Below are 19,152 nucleotides of genomic sequence, written 5' to 3' on the forward strand. Positions count from 1 at the left end.
GGCCCGATTTTCCAGGTGCCGTCTGTCACCCCTGGAAAGGGAACTCCCTGACCCCTTGCGCTTCCCGAGTGAGGCAATGCCTCGCCCCTGCTTAGGCTGGTGCACGGTGCACTCACCCACTGGCCTGCGCCCACTGTCTGGCACTCCCTAGTGAGATAAACACGGTACCTCAGATGGAAATTCAGAAATCACCCGTCTTCTGCGTCGCTCGCGCTGGGAGCTGTAGACCGGAGCTGTTCCTATTCGGCCATCTTGGCTCCTCCAACGCCTGGTTTATTTTTGTATTTTTTGTAGAGACGGGGCTTCACCATGTTGCCCAGGCTGGTTTCAAACTCCTGGGCTCAAGTGTTTCACCTGTCTTAGTTGCCCAAAGTGGTGGGATTACAAGCATGAGCCGCCACACCCCACCTCATATAAGCCTTATAATTTAACTTTTTACCTGCCTACAAATTGATCATGTCCTGAAAACACCTGTGATTTCTGGGCGCTCATGAACATTGCCTGAAGACCATATATTCCACTTCTGGTTTTCTGTTGGACAGAAGCACTACAAGCTTTCGTTTTCCTTATTTTTGATTATTTCCTTATTTTGACTTCTAAAGTTTCATCTATTTAATGGTAGAAAGGAAAAAAATTAACCATACATTTGTACATATGTATTTTTATGCTTTCTTTTTTTTTTTTTTTTTGAGACAGAGGTTTGCTCTGTTGCCCAGGCTGGAGTGCAGTGGCGTGATCTCGGCTTACTGCAACCTCTGCCTCCCAGGTTCAAGCGATTCTCCTGCCTCAGCCTCCCAAGTAGCTGGGACTACAGGTGCATGCCACCATGCCTAGCTAATGTTTTTTTTTTTGTATTTTTAGTAGAGACGGGGTTTCACCATGTTAGCCAGGATGGTCTCCATTTCCTAACCTCACGATCTGCCTGCCTCGGCCTCCCAAAGTGCTGGGATTACAGGCATGAGCCACCGCACCCGGCCTTTATGCTTTCTTTATAGATATAAAAATGTGCTTATATTTTTTATGGTCTTTTTTTTCAATTTTCATTTTAAATTCAGGAGTACAGGTTTGTTATTTGGGTATTTTGCATGATGCTGAGGTTTGGGATACTACTGATCCCATCATCCAGATAGTGATTATAGTACCCAATAGGTAGTTTTTCAACCCCTGCTCCCTTCCTCTCCTTCCCCAACCAGTAGTCCCCAGTTTCTATTGTTGCCATGTTTGTGTCCATGAGTACCCAACGTTTAGCTCCTACTTAAGAGCAAGAACAAGTGAGAACATGTGGTATTTGCTTTTCTGTACCTGTGTTAATTTCCTTAGGATAATGGCCTCCAGCTTCATCCATGTTGCTGCAAAAGACATGATTTTGTTCTGTTTTTCGGCTGCATAGTATTCCATGGTGTACATGCACCACATTTTCTTTATCCAATCCACTGTTGATGGGCACCTAGGTTGATTCCTTGTCTTTGCTATTGTGAGTAGTGCTGTGGTGAACTTACAAGTGCATACGTCTTTTTGGTAGAATGATTTGTTTTCTTTTAGGATATATATCCAGTAATGGGATTGCTGGGTCAAATGGTAGCTCTGTTTCAAGTTGTTTGAGAAATCTCCAAACTGCTTTCTGTAGTGGCTGAACTAATTTACATCCCCACCAACAGTATATAAACGTTCCTCCTTCTCTGCAGCCTCGCCGGCATCTATTGTTTTTTTTGACTTTTTAAAAATTATATTTTAAGTCCTGGTATATGTGTGCAAAGCGTGCAGGTTTGTTACATAGGTATACATGCACCATGGTGGTTGGCTGTACCCATCAACCCATCATCTAGGTTTTAAGCCCTGAATGCATTATGTATTTCTCCTAATGCTTTCCCTCCCCTTGCCCCCCCACGCCCCAGTAGGCCCTGGTGTGTGATGTTCCCCTCCCTGTGTCCATGTGTTCTCATTGTTCAACTCCCACTTATGAGTGAGAACATGCAGTGTTTGGTTTTCTGTTCCTGTGTTAGTTTGCTGAAGATGATGGTTTCCAGATCCATCCATGTCCCTGCAAAGGACATGAACTCATTTCTTTATGGCTGCGTAGTATTCCATGGTGTATATGTACAATGTTTTCTTTATCCCATCTATCACTGATGGGCATTTGGGTTGGTTCCAAGTCTTTGCTATTGTGAATAGTGCTGCAATAAACGTGAGTGTGCATATGTCTTTATAGTAGAATGATTTGTAATCCTTTGGGTATATACCCAGTAATGGGATTGCTGGGTCAAATGCTAGCTCTGTTTTAAGTTCTTTGAGAAATCTCCAAACTGCTTTCCATAGTGGCTGAACTAATTTACATTCCCACCAATGGTATATAAATGTTCCTTCTTCTCTGCAGCCTCTCCAGCCTCTATTGTTTTTTAACTTTTTAATAATAGGCATTCTGACTAGTATGAGATGATATCTCATTGTGGTTTTGATTTGCATTTCTCTGAAGATTAGTGATGTTGACCTTCCATAGGTTTTAGGAACCAGAAGAAACCTTAAATTTGAAGTCTCCATATAGTTTTTCTTTCTTTCCTCTCCCCCTTATGAAATGATTCACAATATATAATGGAACCAAACTCCCTTAGGGGCCTGAGAAGCTGTTATGCTTTCATATCCTGACACCTCCTCCCCTAGCCCCCCATTAAACTTTTCCCTGGAATCCTCTCCAGAACATGATGTATACATAGATAAACATGTTGGGGTTAAAATTATTTTATATACATGCTCCCAAACTCTCCTTTCCTGAGCCTCACTAGAATGGGTTCTGGCTTTGTGAGCTCTTAATTTCTTCCCCTTCCTCAGTTTCAGAGGGGGATTCTGCCATTGCCAAATAAATTCTTTACAATTTTGTGATGTAGCATTATAAGAAAAATTGGTGGGGTAAAAGGATAAAATGTTTTCATGCTAGGGCTGGCAGTGAAAGATTAGGAAGTGGAGATTGTTGAAAATTGAAGAGTATGACATATGTGGAGAAGCAGATGAGAGAGGAAGAGGGTGTTGTGAAGAAATCCTTAAAATTTCTTGCAACTCGTATGTATTCCAGAAATACAAGCAAAGACCTTCCATTATTTTGAAATTAATGTTTGATTGCTGGACTTCTTTTTTTTTTTTGAGATGGAGTTTCACTCTTGTTGCCCAGGCTGGAGTGCAATGGCACAATCTCGGCTCACCGCAACCTCTGCCTCCCAGGTTCAAGCGATTTCTCCTGCCTCAGCTTCCCAAGTAGCTGAGATTACAGGCATGCGCCGCCACGCCCTGCTAATTCTGTATTTTTAATAGAGATGGGGTTTCTCCAGGTTGGTCAGGCTGGTCTTGAACTCCCAACTTCAGGTGATCCACCCACCTCAGCCTCCCAAAGTGCTGGGATTACAGGCATGAGCCACCGTGCCCGGCCTGCTGGACTTTATTGTTATGGCATATATCATTTTGAGACTGAGCCATACAGGTCATAATTTTCCAAATTAGTTTTAATAAGGTTACATAAATTTAGATTGGAATAAATCACAATTACAATAGCCACTTGGAGAGATGGCTAGATGATAAAATTGCCTACAGAGAAAGGTGTGGATTAGAAAAACAGCTTAGGTCCATGGTTCTCCAATCTTAGGACATATAAGACTTATCTGGGGAGCTTTTTAAAATATAGACTCTTGGACTATATCCCAAGGAGCTTTGATGCTGGTTTTTTTTGTTGTTTGTTTGTTTGTTTGTTTGTTTTGGTGGGAGGTCTAGGAATCTGCATGTTTCATTATCCCCCATATGATTCTCATGCAAGGAATTTATGAACCCCACTCAGGCTCAGGCCAATAAGAATTCGTCATTTCCAAACAGTTTCATGTGTCAGGGGACTCCTGAAGTTCAACTATGGAAACGTGAGCTTAAGAGTGTTCCCGGCCGGGCGCAGTGGCTCACGCCTGCAATCCCAGCACTTTGGGAGGCCGAGGTGGGCGGATCACGAGGTCAGGAGATTGAGACCATCCTGGCTAACACGGTGAAACCCCATCTCTACTAAAAATACAAAAAATTACCTGGGCGTGGTGGTGGACACCTGTAGTCCCTGTTACTTGGGAGGCTGAGCAGGAGAATGGCATGAACTCGGGAGGTCAGATAGCACCACTGCACTCCAGCCTGGGCGACAGAGCGAGACTCCGTCTCAAAAAAAAAAAAAAAAAAAAGAAAGGAAGAAAAAGACTGTTCCCTTGGATCACCCCAAAGAAAACCTTTGGACTTTCTCTATTGCATCCTTCTTAGTCACATTTGCAGGGACATCTCCTCACCTTTGCAGTGATAATTATCCCCCTCTCCAGCCCTTGAAATCCATAGATTAACTGAAAACCGTAATTTTTTTTCCTCCTGATTCATAGAATAAGTAAGTACCCTAAACCCTCTCCAACACTAATACAAGCCATTAAGTCACATTTGCCAAAGTCATTTCACCAGTGCAAATTTCTACAAAATCTTAACAGAAATATAATGGAACAGAAGAATTGGCTGTAAATTGTAAAGATTAATTTGCCTGGGTGCATGACAGAATACTGAAATGAAAACACAAAATGTTTTGCTTACAGAAGCTTTTGAAAGAGGATGCCCTTGTCTAAGTAGAAAGGTTTGATTAACCAGGTTGATCATTTAAAAACCATACAGTGAAAATATTTATGTGCATCTCATGGTAAGGGCTTGCCCAGAGCTCTTAGAGCCTGAATTGAAAAATATTAGGACCACCCATGCACTGTACCTAAAAATAAAATATCAAATGTTCTAAGGGCAACATTGCTGTATTTAGCCTTTTGCCATTCATCATGCAGGTGACATTGAAAAATGCAGTCACTGAAGTGGAACTTGTAAAGTGAAACAGACCATCATCAAATAAAAGGTTTTTATGGAAACTCTGGAGGATCAACTTAATAACAAGCCAGGCTTGCAGGGAGGATGCTCCTGTGACTCTTTGGTAAATTCACACAATAACTGTCCAGGAGACTGCTGAATTGATTGGTCAACCCTAAAGACCCCGGAGGAAGGCCTGGGAGTAAATGTACCTCTGGTTGGATACTGTCCATTCAGCTTATTTCATCCACACTTCCAGACCTGTTTCTGAAAAATAATGGTCATGTCCTGCCGAATCTGGAGATATGATACCTCATTGTCATCTTAAATAAATTTCAACCCTATAATAACATATTTCTCTTGTCTCAGTCATAGCTCTGCTGGGGATTAATAAAGTGAAGTGGCAGTGAGCAGTAGGAAAGGCAAGCAGCAAAAAGGTAAAATCAGTTAGGTTTTGTGTATTTGAACAAATTTCTTTTAGGACACCCATTCAAATAGAATCCTATCTGTTAGAAGAAATCTTATCTCTTATAAGAAGTATCAGAGTTAGTGATGGGGTAAAGAGGTCTAAGTTGTAAAACACAAAAATCTAATACTAAATGTAGTAAAATGACTTTGAAATGTTTTCTTATCACTTTCTGACTGTAAAGGTAAAACATCCACAGTGTAGAAAATAAAAGTATAATAAATTTAGAAAACAATGCTACAGTGATTACCATATTAGCTTCCAACATCTGAAATATTGTGGTAATCTTATTTTTAAAAACTTTTAAAAAGCCAAATAGACTTTGCTTCTCAATTCAGAACTATTGGTTGTTTCTCAGTTGCTTTTCTTATAGACTTCGTGAAACTATTCACAAAAGCTTGCGACTCAGTCAAACACATAACACTTTACAGACTGATAAATCTAAAGCTCTTTATTTCTGGGGAGCAGTGGTTTACTTTATGTCAAATCCCGGTTTTGTAAACAGGCCCTGGCATCACAAATACTCCAAAAAGACTACAGCCTGCAGCATGTTTTCTTGTGCTGGATATGCCACCGTTAGCATCAGAACTCACATGGGAAAATAGCGAAGAATGAGTCACATGCCTCCCGAGAGCTGGCCACCTTTCCTAAAACAGTTGAACATTTACGTATGCCAGGTTTGAAGCACATGATTCTAAACAGTGACACAGATTGTTTCTGTTTCAACTGAAAATGTTTTACCAATTAAAAACAGGATAAGGGACACTACCTAAACTTGCAGTCCTTAAATAATCTTCTCTAAGATTGATGAATACGACAAAATCTTTATAGAAAAAGAGCCTCATTAATTTTGACATACCTGAAACTATGCACTTAAATCCTAACCTGGAATTTAGCAGTCCAAAAATATCAACCAGTTCCTATTAAAAGGAATATAAAATTTGTCTGCTTGATATGTTTTCCCTCTATTAAAAATTGGTACTTGGTCTTCAGAAGAGGACAAAATCTGAAGAAATTCAGAGAAAGAAAGGCATTAAAGAAGTTCAGTGGTGAGGATTCAGCCTTCTATCATGGCATTTTATGTTTGTTTCTTTGGCATAAGAAGTAAACATTTTCTCTAAAAAGGTAGTTAATCTCAACTTGATAAAGAATATCTACAAAAACCTGACAGTAAGCCTCATACTTAATAGTAAGAAACTAAGAGCTTTCCCACTAAGATCAGAAACAAGGCAAGGATGTCCCCTCTCATCACTGCTTTTCAGCATTTTACTGGAAGTCCTAGCTACTGCATTAACACAAGAAAAGGATATAAAATTTAAACTGTTAGGGAAGGAGAAAATAAAACTGTCTTTGCAAATAACGTGATGCTCAACTTTGGAAAACTCAAAGGAATTGACCAAAAAAAAAAAAAAAAAAAACCTCCTAGAACTAATAAGAGATTTTAGCAAAGTTTCAGACACAAAGTTTTTTATACAAAAGTCATCAGTCATCACTTTCCTATATACCAGCAATAAATAAGTGGAGTTAACATATTACCATTTACATTGGCACCATCAAATGAAATTATAAGGTATAAATCTAACAAAATCTGTACAAAATCTATATGAGGAAATCTACAAAACTCTGATAAAAGAAATCAAAGAACTAAATAAAAGGAGAGAGATTCTATATTCACGGAAAGGGAGACTCAGTATTGTCAAGGTGTCACTTTGTCCCCAATTGATCTGTAGATTCAATGAAATTCAAAATCCTAGCAAGTTACTTTGTAAATATTGACAAATTGATTCTAATGTTTATATGGAGAGGCAAAAGACCCAGAATCGCCAATATAATATTGAAGGAGAAGAACAAATTTGGGGGACTGAAACTACCTGACTTCAAGACTTACTGTAAAAGTATAGTAATTGGGATAGTGTGGTATTTCTGGAAGAATAGTTACATCAATCAATATGAAGGAATAGAGGGCCAGAAATAGACCCACATATATCTATTCAGCTAATCATTGACAAAGAAACAAAGGCAATACAGTGGAGAAAAGACAGTCTTTTCAACAAATGGTGCTGAAACAATGAAACATCCATGTGCAAAGAAAAGCATCTAGACAAAGACCTTACACCTTTCACAAAAATTTATTCAAAGTGAATCAGCGACCTAAATATAAAATGCAAAACTATAAAACTCCTAAAAGATAACTTATGAGAAAATCTAGATGACCTTGGGTTTGGTAATGATGTTTTCAATACAATGCTAAAGGCATAACTCATGAAAAATAATAAGCTGGAGTTTATCAAAATTAAAAACTTCTGCTCTGCAAAAGACATTGTCAGAGAATGAAAAGACAAGCCACCAACTTGGAGAAAATATTTGCAAAAAACATAGCTGATGAAGGACTGTTATCCAGAATACAAAAAGAACTCCTAAAACTCAACAAGAAGAAGACAATCTGTATTAAGATGGTGGAGAGGGGCAGGACTAGCTTGCAGCTCCTGCTCAGATGGATGGAGCAGTGTGTGGAGACTCACATCATGGACTTTTGCTCCAAGAACTACCACAGGTACATATTAGGAAAGTTGAGAGAATCCACAGACCCTTTGAAGGAACTAGATCACCACTGCAGTCTTCCTGAGATGCTGAAAAACTGTGCTGGTATCCACAACTGCAAAGCCTGAAGACAGATCACAAGACTCTTTGCAGATACTCCCCAGTACCAGCGTGGAGCACAGTAGCTCCACTAGGTGACTAGACCCAGAAGAGCAAAAGCAATTACTACAGTTTGGCTCTCAGGAAGCTCCATTCCTAGGGGAAGGGGGAGAACATCACATCAAGGGAGCATCCCACGGGACAAAAGAATCTGAACAGCAGCCCTTGAATCTCAGATCTTCCCTCTGTTATAGTCTACCCAAATGAGAAGGAACCAGAAAAACAATTCTGATAGTATGACAAAACAAGACTCCAAGATCATACCAGCTCACCAGCAATGGATTCAAAACAAGACAATATCTCTGAACTGCAAAATAGAATTCAGAAGGTAGATTATTAAGCTAATCAAGGAAGCACCAGAGGAAGGTGAAGACCAACTTAAAGATATAGGATATGAAAGGAAAAGGAAAATTCTTCAGTGAAATAGACTGCATAAATAAAAAACAATCACAACTTCTGGAAGTCAAGGACCCAATTAGAGAAATGCAAAATAGACTAGAAAGTCTCAGCAATAGAATCAAATAAGCAGAAGAAAGAACTTTAGAGCTCAAAGACAAGGCTGTTGAATTAACCCAATCTGTCAAAGACAAAAAAAAAAAAGAATTAAAAAAAAAATGAACAGAACCTCCAAGAAGTTTGGGACTATGTTAAATGTTGAAACCTAAGAATAATTGGGTTCCTGAGGAAGAAGAGAAATCTAAAAGTTTAGAAAACATATTTGAGGGAATAGTAAAGTGAAACTTCCTCAGCCTTGCTAGAGATTTAGATATCCAAATACAAGAGGCTCAAAGATCACCTGGGAAATTCATCACAAAAAGATCATTGCCTAGGCACATAGTCATCAGGTTATCTAAAGTCAAGACAAATGAAAGAATCTTGAGAGCTGCGAGGCAAAAGCATCAGGCAACCTGTAAAGGAAAACCTATCAGATTAACTGCAGATTTCTCAGCAGAAACCCTACAAGCTAGAAGGGATTGGGGTCCTATTTTTAGCCTCCTTAAACAAAGCAATTATCAGCCAAGAATTTTGTATCCAGTGAAACCGAGCTTCATAAATGAAGGAAAGATACAGTCATTTACAGACAAACAAATGCTGAGAGAATTCTCCAGTACCAAGCCAGCACTACAAGAACTGCTAAAAGGAGCTCTAAATCTTGAAACAAATCCTCAGAATAAACCAAAATAGAACCTTCCTAAAGCATGAATCTCACAGGACCTGTATAACAATAACACAATGAAAAGGAAAAAAAAAACCAGGCTGGACATGGTGGCTTATGCCTGTAATCCCAGCACTTTGGGAGGCTGAGGCGGGCGGATCATGAGGTCAGGAGATCGAGACCATCCTGGCTAACACGGTGAAAACCCATCTCTACTAAAAATACAAAAAATTAGCCTGGCGTGGTGGTGTGCGCCTGTAGTCCCATCTACTTGGGAGGCTGAGTCAGGGGAATGGTGTGAACCCGGGAGGCGGAGCTTGCAGTGAGCTGAGATTACGCCACTGCACTCCAGCCTGGGTGACAGAGCGAGACTCCATCTCAAAAAAAACCAGATCTTCAGGCAACAAATAGCGCAATCAATAGAATAATACCTGACATCTGAATACTAACATTGAATATAAATGGTCTAAGTGCTCCACTTAAAAGATGCAGAATGGCAGAGTAAATAGGACTTCACCAAACAACTATCTGCTGCCTTCAAGAGACTCACCTAACAAATAAGGACTCACATAAACTTAAGGTAAGGGGGTGGAAAAAGACATTCCATGCAAACGGACACCAAAAGTGAGGAGGAGTAGCTGTTCTTACATCAGACAAAACAAACTTTAAAGTAACAGCAGTTAAAAAACACAAAGGAGAACATTATATAGTAATAAATGGACTAGTCCAACAGGAAAATGTCACAATTCTAAATATATATTCACCTAACACTGGAGTTCCCCAATTTTTTGTTTTTTTTTTTTTTAGATGGCGTCTTGCTCTGTCACCCAGGCTGGAGTGCAATGGCACGATCTCAGCTCACTGCGACATCCGCCTCCTGGGTTCAAATGACTCTCCTGCCTCAGCCTCTTGTGTAGCTGGGATTACAGGCATTTGCCACCATGCCTGGATAATTTTTGTATTTTTAGTAGAGACGGGGTTTCACCATGTTGGTCAGTCTGGTTTCGAACTCTTGATCTCAGGTGATCCACATGCCTTAGTCTCCCAAAGTGCTGGGATTACAGGCATGAGGCACCACACCCAGCCTGGAGCTCCCAAATTTATTAACAATTATTACTAGACCTAAGAAATGAAATAGATGGCAACACAATAATAGTGGAGGACTTTAATACTCCACTGATACCACTACACAGGTCATTAAGACAGAAAGTCAACAAAGAAACAATGGACTTAAACTATACCCTAGAACAAATGGACTTGACACATATTTACAGAGCATTCTGCCCAACACCTACAGAATATACATTCTATTCATCAGCACATGGAACATTCTCCAAGATAGACCATATGGTAGGCCACAAAACAAGTCTCAGTAAATTTGAGAAAATTGAAATTATATCAAGTACTCTCTCAGACTGCAGTGGAATAAAATTGGAAATCAACTCCAAAAGGAACCCTCAAAACCATGCAAATACATGGAAATTAAATAACCTGCTTCGGAATGATTGTTGGGTCAACAATGAGATTAAGATGGAAATTGAAAAATTCCTTGAACTGAATAATAGTGACACAACCTATCAAAACCTCTGTGATACAGCAAAAGTGGTGCTAAGAGGAAAGTTTATAGCATTAAATGCCTACATCAAAAAGTCTGAAAGAGCACAAATAAGGTCACACCTCATGGAACTGGATAAACATGAATAATCTAAACCTAAACCCAGCAGAAGGAAATAAATAATGAAGATCAGAGCAGAACTAAATGAAATTCAAACAAAAAAAAATACAAAAGATAAATGAAACAAAAAGCTGGTTCTTTGAAAAGATAAATAAAATTGACAGGCCATTAACTAGATCAACCAAGAAAAGAAGAGAGAAGATCCAAATAAGCTCAATTAGAAATGAAACAGGAGATATTACAACTGAAACCACAGAAATACAAAAAGATCATTCAAGGCTGCTATGAACACCTGTATGTGCATAAAATAGAAAACCTGGAGGAGATGGATAAAATCCTGGAAATACACAAACCTCCTAGATTAAATCAGGAAGATATTGAATCTATGAACAGAACAATAACAAGCAGCAAGATTGAAATGGTAACAAAAAAAATGCCAGCAAAAAAGTCCAGGATTCACAGCTGAATTATATTAGACAGTCAAAAAAGAATTGGTACCAATCCTATTGACACTATTCCAAAAGCTAGAGAAAGAGGGAATCCTCCCTAAATCCTTCTATTAAGCCAGTATCACCGTAATTCCAAAATCAGGAAGGACATAACAACAACAAAAAAAAACCACAGACCAATAACCCTGATGAACAAAGATGCAAAAACCCACAATAAAATACTAGCAAACTGAATCGAACAGCATATAAAAAAAAATCCACCAAGATCAAGTGGGTTTTATATTAGGGATGCAGGGATGGTTTAACATACATAAGTTAAGAAATGTAATACACCACATAAACAGAATTAAAAACAAAAATCACATGATCATGTCAATAGACACAGAGAAAGCATTTGACAAAATCTAGCATCCCTTTATGATTAAAACCCTCAGCAAAATTGGCATAGAAGGGACATACCTTAAGGTAATAAAAGTAATCTGTGACAAACCCACAGCCAACATCATACTGAATGGGTAAAAGTTGAAAGCATTTCCCCTAAGAACAAGACAAGATGCCCACTTTCACCACTTCTGTTCAACTTAGTACCGGAAGTCCTACCCAGAACAATAAGACAAGAGAAAGAAATAAAGGGAATCCAAATCAATAAAGAGGAAGTCAAATTGTTGCTGTTTGCTGATGATGTGATCATATACCTAGAAAACTCTGAAGACTCCTCCAAAAAGCTCCTAGAACTGATAAATGAATTCAGCAAAAGTTAAGGATAGAAAATTAACGTACACAAACCAGTAGCTCTTCTATACACCAACAGCGATCAAGCTGAGAATCAAGTTAAGAACTCAACCCCTTTCACAATAGCTGCAAAAAATTAAATACTTAGGAATATACCTAACCAAAGAGTCAAAAGACCTCTACGAGGAAAACTACAAAACACTGCTGAAAGAAATCATAGATGACACAAACAAATGAAAACACATCCCATACTCATGGATGAGTAGAATCAATATTGTGAAAATGACCATAGTACCAAAAGCAATCTTCAAATTAAATGCAACTCCCATCAAAATACCACCATTTTTCACAGAACTAGAAAAAAATTCTAAAATTCATATGGAACCAAAAAAAAAAATGCCTGCATAGCTAAATCAAGACTAAGCAAAAAGAACAAATCTAGAGACATCATATTACCCAACTTCAAATTATACTATAAGGCCATAGTCAACCAAACAGCATGGCATTGATATAAAAATAGGCACATAGACAAATCGAACAGAATAGAGAACCCAGAAATAAAGCCAAATACTTAGAGCCAACTGATCTTTGACAAAGCAAACAAAAACATAAAGTGGGGGAAAGGACACCCTATTCAACAAATGGTGCTGGGATAATTGGCAAGCCACATGTAGAAGAATAAATCTAGATCCTTGTCTCTCACCTTATACAAAAATCAACTCAAGATGGATCAAAGACTTAAATCAAAGATCCAAAACCATAAATATTCTAGAAGATAACACCAGAAAAACCCTTGTAGACATTGGCTTAGGCAAAGACTTCATGATCAAGAACCCAAAAGCAAATGCAACAAAAACAAAGACAAATACATAGGAATCAAACTAAAAAGCTTCTGCACAGCAAAAGAAATAATCAGCAGAGTTTACAGACAACCGGCAGAGTGGGAGAAAAATCTCACAATCTGTACATTTGACAAAGGACTAATAGAGAGAATCTACAAAGAACTCAAACAAATCAGCAAGAAAAAAACAAACAAACCCATCAAAAAGTGGGCTAATAAGAAAGAATAAGTTCATGTCCTTTGCAGGGACATGGATGAAGCTGGAAACCATCATTCTCAGGAAACTAATACAGGAACAGAAAACCAAACACCTCATGTTCTCACTCATAAGTGGGAGTTGAACAATGAGAACACATGGACACAGGGAGGGGCCTGTCGGGGGGTAGGGGGCTAGGGGAGGGATCCTAATGTAGATGATGGGTTGATGGGTGCAGCAAACCACCATGGCACATGTATACCTATGTAGCAAACCTGCACATTCTGCACATGTATCCCAGAATTTAAAGTATAATAATAATAAAAAAAGTGGGCTAAGGACATGAATAGACAATTCTCAAAAGAAGATATACACATGGCCAACAAGCATATGGAAAAATGCTTAAAATCACTAATTATCAGAGAAATGTAAATCAAAACCACAGTGCAATATCACCTCACTCCTGCAAGAATGGCCATAATCAAAAAATCAAAAAAAACAACAAATGTTGGTGTGGATGCAGAGAGAAGGGAACACTTTTACATTGCTGGTGGGAATGTAAACTAGTCCAACTACTATGTGAAACAGTGTGGAGATTCCTTAAAAACTAAACATAGACCTACTATTTGATCCAGCAATCCCACTACTAGGTATCTACCTAGAGAAAAAGAAGTCATTATATGAAAAAGATACTTGCACATGCGTGTGTATGGCAGCACAATTTGCAAGTGCAGAAATATGGAACCAGCCTAAATGCCCATCAATCAATGAGTGGATAAAGAAAATTATCCATATGTGTGTGTGTGTGTGTGTGTGTATACACCATGGAATACTACTCAGCCATAAAAAGGAATGAAACAATGGCATTCACAGCAACCTGGATAAAAGTAGATACTATTATTCTAAGTGAAGTAACTCAGAAATGGAAAAACCAAACAACGTCTGTTCTCACTCATATGTGGGAGTTAAGCTATGAGGATGCAAAGGTAAAAGAATGATACATTGGACTTTGGGGAAAGGGTAGGGGGTGGCGAGGGATAAAAGACTACATATTGGGTACAGTGTTCACTGCTCAGGTGATGGGTGCACCAAAATCTCAGAAATCACCACTAAAAAACGTATTCATGTAACCAAATGCCCCCTGATCCCCAAAAACCTATAGAAATAAAAAAATTGAAAAAAGGAAAACAATCTGATTAAGAAATAGGCCAAATATTTCACCAAAGAAGAAATACAGGTGGTAAACAAGCACACAAAAAGGTGTTCAACATCATATATTATTAGGGAATTGCAAGTTAAAACAAGGAGATACCACTACACACCTATTAGAATGGCCAAAATCCAGAACACTAAAAACACCAAATGTCAGTGAGGATGTGGTGCAACAGGAACTCTCATTCAGTGCTGGCAGAAATGTAAAATGGTTCAACTACTTTGAAAGATAGTTTGGCAATTTCTTAAAAACTAAACATACTCCTACATATCATCCAAATCCCCTGATATTTGTCCAAAGGGGTTAAAAACTTAAGTCCACAAGAAATCTGCACATAGATATTTATAGCAACTTTATTTATAATTGCCAAAATCTGGAAGCAACCAAAACGTCCTGCAGGAAGTGAATGGATGAATAAACTGAGGTACATCCAGACAATGGAGTATTATTTAGTGCTGAAAAGAAATGAGCTATCAAACCCTGGAAAGACATGGAGGAAATTTAAACGCATATTACTAAGTGAAAGAAGCCAATCTGAAAAAGCTACATACTATATACTACATACTATATAATTTTAACCATATGACTTTCTAGAAAGGTAAAGCTATGGAGACCGTAAAAAGATTAATGGTTGCCAGGAGTTAGGGAAGACTAAATAGGCAGAGCACAGAGGAATTTTAGGATAGCAAAACGACTTTATGCAATACTATAATGGTGGGTACATGGCATTATATATCTAGACTTGCAGAATGTAAAATACAAAGAGTGGACACTAATGTAAACTATGGACTTTGGGTGATGATGATGTGTCAGTCTAGATTCAGCAATTGTAACAAATGTACGATTCTGGTGGGAGATGGAGGAGGCTATGCATGTGTGGCGACAGGGAGTATATAGGAAGCCTCTGTACCTTCCATTCAATTTTGCTGTGAGCCTAAAACTACACTAAAAAATAATGCCTATTTACTTAAGGCACTTAATTGTAAAATTAAAGTCACTTGTGTCTATAAACATTTTTTAAAATGAAACACTAGGGAAAAGTTTTATGCTGAAATCTTATGGATTGATTTAAGTTATACTAAAGGCCCTGCTCACGAATGCTGACTTCTCAAATAAAAAACAATTATTCTTCTTAAATATTTATTTCTCTTTTCACCTTACTTTCCATAGGATGGATTTATTGACTTTTTGGAGTTTATTGCTGCTGTAAATCTAATCGTGCAAGAAAAAATGGAGCAAAAATTAAAATGGTATTTTAAGCTGTATGATGCTGATGGAAATGGTTCTATTGACAAAAATGAACTACTGGACATGTTCATGGTAAGTGAAGTAGTAAAGTATCCTTTTCAGGCTGCTATATAGTTAACCCAATTTCCCTTCCTATGGAGTAGATAACAGCTGTCTATGGGGTTGGCTGTTTTGGGGATATACATTTTGAATTGCTGAAGTAATATAAGCTTTACTTAACCTATTGATTACTGAATGGGCAATGGCAAATCAGCTTTTTCTTCTTGGTGCAGTCCACCCTGACATTCACAAATTTAACAGAGCATTGCGATGAAAAAATGAAACAAATATGATATTGTAAAACAACTTATCTTTTTCTCTGCCTCAGTGCAGAATACCTTGTGAGGAATAGCTAAACTATGAGATGGTTTATATATGTTTAACAAGAGACATGGACTAAGAATGAAGGTATGTGAGGACTAATCTTTCTGGGAGCTATACTGAAGTATTTCTAATAGTTGGTTCAGGGATCTCAGGTCTTTTCCATATCTAAAGTTCAATAAGTGCCTTTATGAGCCACTATACCACCACCCCAATGGAGTAGGAGATAGTTATTATCGTGGTATGAAACAACGAAGATCCCAGAGTAAAAAAAATGGTTAAGCGGGACACTATACCTAAATGAAGATCAGAGGTGTAATTAATGTTATGAATTCAAGACATTGAATTTGTATCACAGACTCAAAGAGCATTAGAATTAGATGTCTTAGAAATGATCTGGTTCAAATTCTTTGTTTCAGAGATGAAGGGGCTGAGTTACAAATAAAATACACAGTAGAAATATTAGCAAAAATGCCAGAAAAATAAGTGAGTAGAACTACATTTATAATTAAACTTCTCAACAAATGTTCAAAGCAGATAAAAATGTAAAGCTAAATAAGCGAATGTAGAGTTAACCAACATATGGAAAGAATTCAAGGGTAGGATAATACCAATATTGCTAATGTTTTAATTTCACATAGATCATTCACACAAAAAAATGTGCTAGGATTCACTTGGCAAGTGAACAATTTAGAAATTCTGCCTATACCTTACATATTGCAACACAAATTTAGAAATCAAATATTCTATAGAGAATACCCAACCCCGTGTAAATTTTAAAATGTTCTCTTAAATACTCAGCTTTTTCTAAAAACAATGAAAATATAAATACAGCATACAGATCTTAGGATGCCACCAAAGCATTTCTTGAAACAAGGGTTTTTATTCTGGGATCTAAGAATCAATGGCCTTCAGGAGTCATTTTAGGCCTTAAACTTAAGGGCTAAACTTAGAAAGGGAAAAAAAAGAACATAGGAAAATTGAAATAATAAAATCACAGAACAGAAATGTAATAATTAGATATCATTTGTCTCTAATTAAATTAATCAGTACTAAAAACAATAATAGCAAGTTCTTGTAAGAGCATGGTAAGGAAGGCACCTTACACACTGTGGAGAGGGTGTAAGTGGAGAAAACATTCCAGGAAATGTGGTAATCTGTGTCAAGAGGCTGATCTTTGTTTTAGAGTTAGCATTACTTATTTTGAGTCAGGAAAAACAATTATTAAGGATAAAAGTCCTATGATTTACATCACAGAATCTCTTAAGATAGCAAAAAAATTTAAAATACTAAAAGAGGAAAATGTTTAAATAAATTAATGCAATGGAATATATACTTATTGAGAAATTGGTAGCCTAGGAACATACTTTCTATATAACGGGAAAGTGAAAAAAATCAGCAAGGTAAATACAAAGTGTACAATCTAAGTTCTGTCTACACATAAAACAGACGCTAAAATGGAATTCAGCCCAGGCATTAAGAGATTGCAAGGAAGTACCACAGTATAGGCAGGATCTACAAAGGAGACAGTTATAGGTTAATCTCACTTCAAGGGTATAAAGTTTTTAAGGATTTTTGAGGGAAATTTATTTAGTAGGACCCCCCCCAAGTCAATAACATGGGGATGTTAGGAAACCATTGAGATGTGGTTGTATCCTGCAATTTGAGGACCACAACAGTGAGTGTCTGAGTCATGAGTGAGAAGTCTAAAGAAGCAAACAGTGGCAGCAAGAGTGCACATTTTGGAAGTATCTGCCTTCCTAGAATTTGTCGGGACAAAGGATGCTAGGGTGTTTTCCATAGACCAGGCATGGAACACTGTGAGAGGAAGCTGGCATAGAGCTGTGTTAGATCTTATCCTGCAGGGCCACTGGCACAGGTGAAGAAAGCTCAAAGCTGCAGGTAGACCTAGAGCACTGTCTATTCAGGGAATATTTCACAACGTCTGGAGACATTTTGGTGAGTTGGAGAGTAGAGAATGCGTAGTGCTGTTACCATCTATTGCTTAGAGACCAGGGATGCTGCCAAGTATTCAACGGTGCACAGGACAGCCCTGAACAAGAAAGAATTGCCTAGTCTGAAAATGGCAATTGTGCGGATTTTAAGAGATTTTTTTATTTTTTTGAGATGGAGTCCCACTCTGTCACCCAGGCTGGAGTGCAATGGCATGATCTTGGCTCACTGCAACCTCCACCTCCTTGATTCAAGCGATTCTCCTGCCTCAGCCTCCTGAGTAGCTAGGATTACAGGTGCCCGCCACCACGCCTGGCTAATTTTTGTATTTTTAGTAGAAACGGGGTTTCACCATATTGGCCAGGCTGGTCTATGAACTCCTGACCTGGTGATCCGCCCACCTCAGCCTCCCAAAGTGCTGGGACCAAAGGTGTGAGTCACCGCGCCCGGCTGCAGATTTTAAGAAATTCTAAGCGGGAAAGGGACCAGCTGGAATCAAGATGCATGATTCATGCCTACAGAACTGCAGGAGAGAGAGTCTACACCTCTCAGGCCAGGGAACACGGAAATTAGCTAACTGGACAGTACTTGCCAAGTGAGAACTCTCCTGCTTCCCTTTCTCTCCTGCATCCTCCTGCTCCCACATAGGGAGTGCTCAGAGACTGCGATTAGGAAACTAGGGAAGAAAGACTGCATATAGTAAATGAGGAAGGAAAGAAGAAGAAGAAAAAAAGCTTCTTGCCTATCCCCCGATCCTGCTGCTTCCATTAAAAAAAAAAGAAGGAAAACAGAGCAAGCTGACGACTCCCTCCAAAAATATTATCCCTTCAGTGCTCCTCCACTTTCCAATCAGTATTTCACTTGGTGATGAACAAATCAAGATCTCACGATTTTTTGTTATGACTTTTTATGTGGGCTAATATCACTTCAGAATGTGGGGATACTGGATACCTGGCCACATTTTCTAGGCCTTTGAAGCCTCTGACCAAACACTGAGAAATCCTTAAAATTTTCTTCAAATGTGATGCTATATGTATGTAACTGTTACTTTAAATATTGTCCTATATTTAACCATGAGATGCATCAGACCTAAACTTGCTAAAGCCAAGACTGGTGTTTTACTGTCATTTATTATGATTAATCCTGGAACTCAAGGTTGGTAATGCTTGGGAAGCAGCAAGAGAGACAGAGTCATATTTATGATTGTGTCCTCTAATTGAAATACGTTGCTAGAAGTTTTTCTAAAGATTCCTTCATGTTCAATCAAGATAGTTATGTTCAAATTCCCAAATGAATAATGCTCTTTCATTTTATT

The 19,152-nt window shown here is 38.3% G+C and overlaps 1 protein-coding gene across 3 annotated transcripts in view; it reads left to right on the top strand.

The window, feature by feature from the left end:
• The window catches only part of GUCA1C (guanylate cyclase activator 1C), a 51,658-nt gene that overhangs the window by 23,311 nt on the left and 9,195 nt on the right, over window positions 1-19,152 (top strand). For 2 of the 3 annotated variants that reach the window (XM_054551551.2, XM_009238554.3), the window contains exon 2: window positions 15,447-15,596. In XM_054551551.2, coding sequence (XP_054407526.2) covers window positions 15,447-15,596 — 150 coding nt within the window. Of the gene's footprint in view, window positions 1-4,704; window positions 5,286-15,446; window positions 15,597-19,152 lie in introns of those variants that run through there. The other variant, XR_010139143.1, reaches the window with a different exon arrangement.

The sequence above is a fragment of the Pongo abelii genome, chromosome 2 (genome assembly GCF_028885655.2).
Source record: "Pongo abelii isolate AG06213 chromosome 2, NHGRI_mPonAbe1-v2.0_pri, whole genome shotgun sequence".
In the NCBI taxonomy this organism is placed as follows: domain Eukaryota; kingdom Metazoa; phylum Chordata; class Mammalia; order Primates; family Hominidae; genus Pongo; species Pongo abelii.